This window comes from Dromiciops gliroides, chromosome 3, assembly GCF_019393635.1.
Source record: "Dromiciops gliroides isolate mDroGli1 chromosome 3, mDroGli1.pri, whole genome shotgun sequence".
Classification (NCBI taxonomy): domain Eukaryota; kingdom Metazoa; phylum Chordata; class Mammalia; order Microbiotheria; family Microbiotheriidae; genus Dromiciops; species Dromiciops gliroides.
This window is the reverse complement of record NC_057863.1, coordinates 457,561,222-457,573,138: the sequence shown is the minus strand read 5'-3', so window position 1 is coordinate 457,573,138 and position 11,917 is coordinate 457,561,222. Positions and strand designations below refer to the sequence as shown.

Sequence of the window (11,917 nt, the reverse complement as noted above, 5' to 3'; positions counted from 1 at the left end):
AGTTTGGGAAAGGGATAATGTGAAGTCAGTACAGAGTCTAGGAAAATTTTGAGGGATAGAGGGAAAGGAGGTTCAAAAAGGAGCAAAAAATAGGTTGAAGACAAATGAGCCAGAGATGGATGGAATATTTAGAGGTTATAGATATATGTAGAGGGGAATGTCAGTTTTTTTTCCTTAAAATTATAGAAAGAGAATTACTGTAATGAAAGGGAGTCTGTCCTAGTGGTTAGAATGCTGATCAGTCTTTGTGTTTGTTTTCCTGTTTCTAGCAGTCAAAAAACATTTAGCCTTAAGCACTCTGTATACAAAAAAGAAGCAAAAGACAGTCCCTGCCCTCAAGGAACTTACAATCTAATTGGGGGAAGACAACAGGGCCAAAAAAAAGATACAAAACAAGCAATCTACAGGACGTATAATGATTAAGAGAGAAAACCTGGAATTGAGTCCTATTTAATGCAAGCCACTCAAACTCTAAGCTTCAGTACTGTCATCTGTAAAATGGGGATGAGGGCTGCTTTGAGGAGTCATTTAAATACGCTAAGCATATGGCTTCTGCAAACTGTTGAATTCACGTAATCTTATTCTTTATGATTTCTAGATGACCTTTAAGGACCCTGTCAATTCTAAGTCCTACTACTGAATTACGCCAGAAAAGAGAATGGCTCCACGGTAATGAAGCATCTGAAACGGACAAGGATATGGCGGGATGGAGGGTGGGGTGGCGGGGGAAGGCCGCTGGCTTTGCATAAGACTTGGTATGGGAGACACAGACCAGGGACCCGAAGGTGCGCGGCAGGGAATCAAGGCTATTCAGCAAGGCCTAAGCAGTCCAGCTTCCATGGCCGGCCTACGACTCCCAGCCGTTTTACGGAGGGAGCTGCGGCCGCTCCAGCTCGCTACGCCCGAGCACCACCCCGGGGGCTGGGCACACCTTCTCCCCACGCTCCCCACGTTCCATCCTCACCATTAAACATAGAACTCTCGCGAGACGCCTGCGCGCGGACGAGCGCGAGGCTGGGCTCGGGGAGGAAGGGGCGGGGCACGTGACGGGGGCGACTTGCCTTTGCGCTGGAGCTAGAAGAGGGGCGGGCGCCATTGTGCCTGGTGTAGGCCCTTTTTCCGCGGGAGGAGGAAGGGGAAGAGGGAAGCCGGACACTAAGAGGAGGCGGCGGGGACTCGCCCAACATAGCGTCTGTCAGGGAGCGGAGTGTTATGCGCGTCGGAGGTAAGGCTTTCCTCGAGCACTAGTGGGGGCCGAAAGGAGGAAGGGACCTGACCTGTGGAAAGCGAAGGGCTGACACCCCCCCACCCCGACCCAAGGAGGGAGCAGGTCCGACCACCCCAGAGCCTGATCGGAGGATGCCCTCGGGCGCGGCCGAAGCCCCGACTTTAGGTCAGGATTTTGAGGTTTGGAGGAGGGGAAGGAGGAGCGCCTAAGCGGCCTGGGCAAGTAAGGGGACCCCCCCCCCATCCTGTTGGTGCTTCCGTGAATTAGGTCGGGCGGAGAGTTGAGGGGATCTTTGATTGAAAGAATGTGGTGGGGGGAAGGGGAGGGAGGAAGGCCGAAGCCAGGGTCGGATTTCGGTATCCTTGTAGGCCTCCAGTCGGGAGTAGGGGGATCGCTTTGGAAATGGACCCACCCAGCTGGTCAGATTTTTGGATCATTACTTGTTGATTAAACACTGGTCAGAACCGAGTAAGTAAGTGCCAACAGGTTTTGAATTAAAGCCAGTTCACTAGAACCTTGTTTTGATGTGTGTGGAAGCTTTTTGTTTCTCTCCTGTTTTTGCTTCTTGGCTTGTGTGGGATTATTCTGTAAAGTGTCGTGGAGGGAAAATGTATCCCAAACGTGGCCCCCTCTTGCATTTTGCAGCATTTTATAGAACATTGTACTGCTAGACCTTTAAATATTTCTTTACGATGCTGATGCTGTTTTATTTTGGCGAAGGATTGCGTAATAAAGATCATATTTAATTGTTTATGTAATTGTAATTAACAAATAAAAGACGAGACTTGGCACAGTTTTCTTTTTTCCTTAAGTGATAAATTGGACATAAATGGAAATTTACAGGCGTGGGGGCAAAATAAACTCAGGAGTGAATGTTTGGCGTGGTTTATTGCTGATTTTACTTGTGTAATAATAGCTCACACACATATAGCATTTTCAGGTTTGCAAAAGACTTACCTCAGTCGTAAAAGTAGCTAGAGAAAAATACTAAGATTACTTTTCCCATTTTACAGATGAAGAAACTGAGGCTAAAAGAGTAAACTTGATCAAACCCTTATTTTAGGGTTCTTTACTGTGAGGAGCAGTGTTAAATGTAGCATATGTTCTTAATGATGAAATTAATAGCAAAAACTTGTGTGTGTGTGTGTGTGTGTGTGTGTGTGAGAGAGAGAGAGAGAGAGAGAGAGAGAGAGAGAGAGAGAGAGAGAGAGAGAGAGAGAGAGAGAGAGAGAGAGAATTCTTTGGGATCTCTTTTTGCTTCCTAGACCTCCAGACTATTTACCATTACCCAGAATAAAGAGATGAGCCATCAGATTTTCAATTGAGATTTGTAATAGGTAACAAGTAGATGTATAAATGATCTAGTGAAACAGATAAAATCTTCAGAAGCTGTAGACCTTGTTTTATTCTAACATTCAAATTCATCTCTCACCAACTTTAATAAGTAACTAGTAGTTAAATTAACTTGTTAAATCTAAGATCCATTATATTTCTTATTGTTAAAGATGTTACCCCACAAAGGTCATCCTCTAGAAGTATTCAGTACTATTGTGCCATCCCCATTCCTTGTTAAAAAATTTCCATTCCACGGTATCCCTCCCTGTTTTTTAATTTTGGAAATGGTAATAAATCATATGACCTGAAGATAACCAAAGTGAGAGCCAGCTTTGTTATTTTACAGTTAATCAGTCTTTTAAAATACATTTTTATCTTTTTACCCTTGGATATGAGCAAAGCTGGTTCTACTTGCTCTCAAATATATTCCTTTGTTGGCTCTACCAGTTATGCTGCATATGCAGAACAACCGGTTTTAAAGTCACTAAGTTGACACCCGTTTTGGCAGCCATTTTGGAAAAGAGCAGGTTTTTGAATCCTACTGAGAAAAACTAGTTTCTTTCCAATATTATCTGAACATTTCTATTTAATATTCTCTTTATGTCTCTAAGTATAACCTGAAAACTTGAACTTTATAGCTGCAAATTAAAACTCACTTTACAAATGAAAATAAGATCTTTGTTAAATTCTTTTATTAATTTGGGGTTGATTTGAACTCATCCTAAAAAACTTCCCTGAAGCCACTTACATGATCTTTAGGAAGTTTTAAATACTTTATCTCCATCTATTATTTCAAGATCATTTAGATCTTGATAAAGGAACCTTAGATCACTAGTCTTATACATAAGGAATCTGAGGCCCAAAGAATCATAGGATCCCCTGATCATAGATTTAGAAATTAAAGGGTCCTTAGACATTATTTAGACCAATCTCATTTTAACAGATAAGGAGAGGTAAAGTTATTTGCCCAAGGTCACATAGGTAGGAACTATCAGAAACAGGATTTGAATCTAGGTCCTTTAACTCCAAGTTGAATACTTTACCTAGTTTTCTTAAGGAAAGTTACTTGCTCAAAACTACTTAATAGTAAGTAACAAAAAAAAATAGTAACAAGGTCAGAATTTGCACCCAGGTCCTTTGACTCCAAGTCCAGTTCTATTTCTCCACTGATGTTAAATCTGTTAATCCTATGGAATAAAATTTTGCTTATAGGTTTTTATTGGTTCTTTACTTTAACCTTAAATTGCTCCCTCTAATCAGGTATTTATTAAGTAACTACTATGTGTCAGACACTGCTAAACTCTGCTTGCAAATACAATGAATATAACCCCTACTCCCAAGGAGCTTATGTTCTAATATAGGAGACAAGTATTCCCTTAGGTATATAAATCTGTACAGAATAAATATATAGAGAATAGTACAAATAAATGCAAAGTAGTTCAGAGATAAGGTTGTTTGAGAGGAATGGCTCTAGCACCTGAAAGAATCAAGCTTCATGTAGAAGATAGGCATTTATCTTTGGAATATGAACTGAAGACACTGGAGTTTGAATAGGGAAATGAGTAACATGGTAAGATCAACAATTAGAAAACACTTAATTCCATATTACTGAGCTAATAAGACACAAACATACAGCAAGCATGGTTTTATGAAAATACAAGACTTGAAGGAGACGCTTAATGTGTTAACTCTCCCCTCCCTTCATATTTCTATTTGTTTTACCCTGCTTTCCTTTAGGCTTTAGTCAGATAGATTAGTAATTATTTTCCTAGGTGGATTACTTATATATTGTTTACAGAAAGAACTGATGATTCAGTTACTGAGTATGAAACAAAAACATTTCTTTAGGGAGAGATGCAGAATGAGAAATGAAATGATTACAAAGCTGTCCTTGGGATCTTTGATACTGGATCACACCTCCTAGGTCCACTTTATATAGAGGCAGCATGGTGTGGGGAAAAAGCTTAAGTATGAAGGTCAGTTTTTTCATCTCTGAAATGAGGATAATAATTCTTACACTACCAATGTCATAGGGTAGTTAGAGAAAAGTGCTTTGTCAATTTTTCATCTTTATATAGCACTTTGTTGATGTAGGTAGCTAACAATTTATATGGTCCTAAAATATAATTTTGCTGAATTTATTGTATAGTAGCTTTTTATTCAGGTTCTACTGTCAACATAGCTTTAATATCAATAGCTAATTTGATATTTAAATGTTAATATCTAATATATAACACTTTAAAGTTTGCAAAGAATTTTATATATCATTTATTTGATCCTTGTGACAGCTTTGTGAAGTAGATGTTATTATTATCCCTCTTTTACACTTGAACAAAATAAGCTTGCCCAGAGACTTATAGACAGCATTTGAGACAGAATTTAAACTTAGATATTCTTGACTCACATCTAGCTCTTTATTCTACTATACCAAGCTGCCAAAACGCTTCCATATACAGTAGATTGGGGAAATAGGATCCACTTTCACATATATGGTAGTGTTTGGAATTAAGTCATAAGATCATAGTTTGGGAGCCAGGAACCTAGAGGCTATTTGTTGTTGTTTAGGATTTCAGTTGTGTCCAACTGAACATCCCCCCCATTGGGGTTTTTCTTGGCAAAGATGCTAGAGTTGTTTGCCGTTTGCCTCTGAAGCTCATTTTATGGATGAGGAAACTGAGACAAACAGGGTTAAGGACTTGCCCAGGGTCACACAGCTAGTAAGTGGGGTCAAATTTGAACTTGGGAAGATGAGTATTCTACCCACTCTGTCACCTAGCTGACCTACCTAGAGGCTATCCAGTCATTTTACACAAGGTTATATAAATTAAATCCTGGCAGAGCATGGATGTGAACCAGATCCTTTGATTCCAAATCCAGCACTGTACCACCTTGCTTCCAAAAAATAGGGTAAATAAATTTACATTTTTCTATGTAGGCATAGCTGTATGACATGGCTTATACCTTATTATTCTCTTTAGTCTTTACTAGAGTTATATTTAATTGGTTTCACTTCTTTGGCCAAAGTGGTACTAATAATAGAAAATAGCACAGTAGTCTGCAAAGGGAATTATTCTGGATAGAAATTGTAGGGTTTTGACTATACTTTGTTAATGAACTATAATCAGTTAATTTGTTCCCCCTGAAACTGGGTTAAAAACCTTTTCTTGTTCATTGATGATTAAAATGGTATAAACATTGGAGAAATTGTTTTGAGAATTCCTATTAAGCTGTTTGCATTATTAAATGTGTATAGTTTAATTATCAAATGCTTGAGATTGAAAAACATAAGACTTGGCCTAATGAAAATTAGGTATTAGGTCTCAAATAATACTCTGCTTGTAGTTTGATTTCATCTTTTTTTTTTTAAGTGAATCTGTCATGAGATTCTTACCTTTAGTAGATATGGGAAAGTAAACATGTTTTTATTGTATGTAGGGAGCACTAGAAAGTTGGGGAAGTATCTAGGGAATAGGAACTAACTGTAAACATGGGTGGGGCCATTGCTATGTTGGTAGTTTGGTTATCTAGTTTATGACTATTGTGTAAGTCTTGACTGTACAGACTGTACATCAGAACAAAACATACATAGCATCCTAGGCACTCTAAACAGAAAGGGGCATTAGAGGTCATCCAGAAGGTACTGTGGTGTTACCCTTTCCTCTTTGTGGTAATAGGAGAGGGGAACATGCATTTATATAGTGCCTATTATGTTGTCAAGCCTTGTGCTAAGAGATTTACAAATATTTCATTTGATCCTCACAGCAGCCTAGAGAGCTAGGTGCTGTTGTTATCCCATTTTACAGAAACTGAGGCAAACTGGCGAAATGACTTACTCAGTCATATACCTAGTGTCTAAAAACAGAGTTTTAACTTGGGTCTTCCTAACTCCACTCCCAATACTCTTATGCTTTGTCCCACTTTGCTACCAATAAACAGGCAAGGCCTGGGTTCTTTGGAATGGAAGTAGGCATACAATGAAAAAACTAATGCTAGTATTTGAAGAAGATTTGTTATCCTAATAGAGAGATCCTACACTTAAAAAAAAAAAAGTGGTAAAGCTTATGGTGTTCCCAGGGCAGACTGGACCCTTGGGGTCTGGGGGAGAAGGGAGGATTGGAACTAACACTGTCTTCCTTCTTCACTTCCTCTCTTGTCCCCTAATGTGAATCTCATGCTTCTGTAGCTCCAGAATATGTACTAAATCAGAGGTCATCCTGAATTGGGAAGGGGCTTTATCATGCTTCAGTGTCAATTTATTTAAAAAGTTATTAGAATTTAGAACTGAAAAGACCTTGGAGGTCATCTACCTCAATCCCCCCCCCCCCATTTTATTAATGAAGAAACCCCAGTCCAGGGAGGACCTAATGAAGAGCTTAAAGTTACACAAACTGTAGTTTGAAACTAGATCCTCTGACTCTTTTCTTTTTCCTTTTTTTTTTTTTTGCAGGGTCATGGGGGTTAAGTGACTTGCCCAGGGTCACACAGCTAGTAAGTGTCAAGTGTCTGAGGCTGGATTTGAACTCAGGTACTCCTGAATCCAGGGCCCCAGTGCTTTATCCACTGTGCCACCTAGCTGCCCCCTCCTCTGACTCTTTTTGTTTGTTTGGTTTTGTGTGTGTGTGTGTGTGTGTGTGTGAGGCAATTGGGGTTAAGTGACTTGCCCAGGGTCCCCCGCTAGTAAGTGTTAAGCGTCTGAGGCCGGATTTGAACTCAGGTACTCCTGACTCCAGGGCCGGTGCTCTATCCACTGCACCACCTAGCTGCCCCAGCCCTCTGACTCTTAATGATGAAAGATCACCATATCCTAGCCTTGAATTGTAATCTTTATTTGTGGCTGTCACAAAAAAAGTCTTATGATATTTTGTGATTAAATGTTTATGGGATAGAGATTACTACATCACCTAGCCCTGTACAAATGGGAGGGAGGGGGATAGTAATGCATTAGGGTCATAGGATCTTTAGTTGAGCACTTGAAGAGATTTTTAAAGAACCATTTAATCCAACTTTCTCATTTTACAGATCAGATAAGGAAGCCCAGAGAAATTAAGTAGCATATTCAAGGTCAAGTAGGTAGTAAGTGGAAGAGCCAGGATTCATATTCTCTCTTCTGACTCCAAAGCTGGCTTTCTTTCCAGTACTATGTAGTTTCCCTTGGTGGGCAGCTAGGTGGCGCAGCAGATAGAGCACTGGCCCTGAAGTTGGGAGGACCTGAGTTCAAATGTCACCTCAGACACTCAGCTGTATGACCCTCGGCAAATCACTTAAACGCAATTGTCTTAAACATCGGGGCAATCTTTTTTTTTTTTTTTTTTTTGGTCATCCTGATATGTATCTTGCTAGGAGAGAGTGAAGTTAGTGACCTCCCACTGTCCTCCCTCACTTAAAGCCTATTCACTACAACTCATGACATCACCCCATGTCATGATCCTCTTTGAGAACAAAGGACAAACTGCAACAGTTTCTCTTGGGCTAGAATTAATTAAGCAGCTTGGGGTCTGGGCTGCAAGCTTCAGTAGGGTAAGATTTAGGGCAGCTTGAGGTAATGGCAGGGCTTTAGATGTCTTGGGAGGAGGAGAGGAAGGGAAGACCCTAGGGGGGGTGGAAGAGTAGAGTTTTCATGACCTATCTTGACTTAGGTAAACCTGACAAAGTGAGGATGAAGTGGGTCACTGAAAATTGACATTTTTGTCAGTTACACACACGTATGTGTATTTATTATATATATATGTGTCTTTCATTATAATACCCTGGTAGCATTTCACACTTGTCTGAGTTTTTTAATTTCTGAAGCAGCATGAGTTATGTAGAGTTAATATTCAAAAGCTTCAAAATGAATAGTAAATTAACAAGCACCTATTAAGTGCTTGTTTAGTGGTTTCAGTCCTGTCCAACTCTTCATGATCCCCACGCTTGGAGGGGAGAGATACTGGAGTGGTTTGCAGTTTCCTTCTGAAGCTCATTTTACTGATGAGGAAACTGAGGGAAATAGGGTTGAGTGACTTTCCCAGGGTCTCACAGCTAGTGTCTGAGACAGAATTTGAACTAAGGTCTTCTTGATTCTAGGCCAGGGACTCTATCCACTGGTGCACCTAGCTCCCCCATTAAGTTCTTCTTATATGTCAGGAATTGTAGGTAATAATGACAGAGCTTTGTATGTTACTTTTGCATTCAAACTAAAAGATTTGACTCTAGCCTAAAGTTGATCTGCAATTTTTATTTGATGCTATCACAAAATTTTCTTTTGTGATATTTTATGACTAAAAGAATGCTTATAGGGCACCTTTTTCCAAGGTCATCCCATTGTAATCAAAAGGAACACTTAAACCATCTAGTCAAGTCATTTGCAATAATGAAGTTTGAAAATAGTTTACAGTTTATACATTTACTAGTATGATAGAATGACTGGAGACTAAGGGGAGTGACATTACAGCTGATACTTGTTTTTCCAACCTTGAAATTAATTGGGAGTTACTGCAAAAAGGAGGACTGGGCCAGGGCTGGGGTGATAGGTTCAGAAGCTTATACATTCTAGCTGACATTTTTACACAGAGACTTCATTTATGGCCTCAATTTATACATTGTTTTACGACAGGAGTTTTTAATCTGGAATCTGTGAATTTGGGGGGGAAAAGTTGCTAACACTTAAAACATTTCGAGAGAGTTCATAGGCTTTACCAGATTGCTGTAGGAGACTATTGTTCGTTGGATTTTTTTTGCTGTGTACCACACTTTTTGACCCTGTGGGCTTTTCTTGGCAGAGATATTGAAATGGTTTGTCATTTCTTTCTTCATTGGTTTTAAGGCAAACAGAAGTTAAGTGACTTGACCAGAGTCACACAGCTAGTAAGTGTCTGAGGCCTGATTTAAACTCTGGTCTGACTCTAAGGCCAGCACTATTATCTATCCACTTTAAAAAGCCCTGTTATAGATAGGGTGTTTTTGTATCTCTCCTCTCCTCTTCCTCACCCTCTCCCTTCTCTTTCTTTCTCTTTCCTTTTTTCTTCCCTTCTCTTCTCTTTTCCTTTTAGTAACAGCCTGAAGCAGTAAAGTTACAAAATGCTTCAAATATGAATTACCTCTGGTATTTTATCTGGAACTTCGTTGAAAATTTTTGGGAATTGGTGAGTTTGATACTTTAATTTATAGTCCTTAAGACTATTGTTTCTTCCTGCTTTAAATATTTTTCTTTACCCATCACATCATATTTAGCTTATTTTCTTTTATTCAGTTAATCTTCACACTTCCTTGTCTGCCCCTTGTTTTTATGATTCACTGAATTTTACTGTGAATCTTGGACTTCAGAGGTTGATTAGTAGTATCAATTCAACAGTACTACTCCTCACCTTTAAGTATACCACTTTTCCTGAGAATGTTACTTTTTAACTTTGGACCATGTAGTGTCTTGAGTGTAGTAGACAGTAAATAGTTGAATTTAATTTGGAGTTCAGTAGTAACCATGATCCTTGGACTTTACCTTATTATATTTCCAGAGATTAAAAAATAAATATATAGCATAGCAGGAGACTGGCTAGTGAGGAGATCTTAGTCCTTAAAAGTTGAATAATATGGGGGCAGCTAGGTGGTGCAGTGGATAAAGCACTGGCTCTGGATTCAGGTGGACCTGAGTTCAAATCCTGCCTCAGACACGTGACACTTACTAGCTGTGTGACCCTGGGAAAGTCACTTAACCCTCACTGCCCCGCAAAAAAAAAAAAGAAAAAGAAAGTAAAAGTTGAATAATATGCCCTGCCTGGTTGTTGTTTTTTTTTTTCCACTTGAAGGTTTGGTGATTCCGCTTCTATGCATGTGTAATGAAGGGGCCCTTTCTTCCATTTCAGAGCACTGGGGCAGGTATGCTCTGGTTGCTTACTTTCAGCTTACTACAGGGTGATAAAAAAGCCTTTTACTTGACTTCAAGGTTCAAGCTGTTCTTGTGTCTCTCACCAGAGAAAAGGTCAGTCCTTGTCCCCTCTATCTGCCAAAGAAGAGAGAGGAAGATATTATTGTCTGGAACCTTTTTTTATGCATGCCCAGTACTAGCTCAGCAGCTAGTTTATAAAACTTTTTGTCTTTTGTGCAGTAAATTCACTTGGGAGTAGAAGACACCTGCCTGAATGAATGCTCTGGAATTGGGGGAATTACATTATGCATGCCTGCAAGTAGGCTCACCAAGCCTCCACTTTGATTGGAACCAGGCCTGGCTTATTGCATCATACTTTTAAGGATTTGTACTCATTCCTCTGGTCCCCAATTACATACTTCTCTGTTATACCAATGGACTAATTGTCTTATCTTTGGTGTCTTCTTGGTATTAAAGTTATCTAATTGTTTTACTTTTATAAAAATAAAATGGATAGTTGATGAAAAACTCCTACTGTGCCATTTTTCTGAGTTTAATGATTTTTCCTTTCAATCAAGTACTCACCCGTAAAGTGAAGTAAACAACCTGGTCTGTTGGAGCTCCTGACTTTAGGTAGTAGTTCTTGTACACCATCATATTCTCTTAGTTTCCTTTTCAAATTACAGTTGATTTTTAATTATCTGTGATGGTGAAGAGTAGTGGAATTGAATTTAAAATGTTTTTGTCCTCAGTTTGAATATATGTAAATCTGTTAAAGATTTATAATAGGTATGATATTTTGAAGACTTCAATTATTACCAAGCTGAAAAGTGAAATAAACATCAACATTACTTTCAGTAGAAATAAAACAAGAAAATAATCATATAAAAAATTACTAACTATATATAGTACCTATATGTACTAAGTATAGTTACTGTATTGACTATATATGGGAATTCCTTGCTAAGATTCTGAATCTCAAGGCTGAGTTGCAGATTTTGATTTTAGAGCATTGAATTTCAAACACTCAATCCTTGTGGGTGGAAGGAAACTCGTTTATTTAACCCAGTAAGTGCTCTAGTTTGACCTACTACTTATGCAACTACATTATGTAAGTTTGCAAGTGACACGTACATTGTCAGAATTCAATCAAGTCATCTAAAAGGAGTTGCCAGAAATAATTACCTACCCTGTAAAATTTGCTGTCTCTGAGGCCTCTACCTCTTCATTTCCTCCCTTGAGTTTCATTTTGAACAGATTTTCTATTAGGTTATTCATCTTATCTTCAAATCTGCCTGGTCATAGTGGATTGAGTATATATTTTATATTAAGAGTAATGTCAAAATGAACAATATTATTACTGTTGCTTGATAGCCACTTGCTACCCTTTATCTTTCAAAAGGAATTTAAGACCTTCCTGCTTAGGTCGTTTTGAGAACTAGTACCTGAAGTAAAATTACTAATCAAATTCAATTTAATGTTTGTTATACCTCTACACTAGGAATTCTTTGGGT

At 38.9% G+C, this 11,917-nt stretch overlaps 1 protein-coding gene across 5 annotated transcripts in view; it reads left to right on the top strand.

Moving 5' to 3' along the window:
• The first annotated feature begins 1,056 nt into the window (after positions 1-1,056).
• The window catches only part of MARCHF7 (membrane associated ring-CH-type finger 7), a 46,814-nt gene continuing 35,953 nt past the window's right edge, over positions 1,057-11,917 (top strand). For 3 of the 5 annotated variants that reach the window (XM_043994957.1, XM_043994954.1, XM_043994953.1), the window contains exons 1-2: positions 1,057-1,225; positions 9,592-9,684. In XM_043994957.1, coding sequence (XP_043850892.1) covers positions 9,631-9,684 — 54 coding nt within the window. In that variant the 5' untranslated portion in view covers positions 1,057-1,225; positions 9,592-9,630. Of the gene's footprint in view, positions 1,226-1,596; positions 1,697-9,591; positions 9,685-11,917 lie in introns of all 5 variants that reach the window. The other 2 variants (XM_043994956.1, XM_043994955.1) reach the window with 2 other exon arrangements.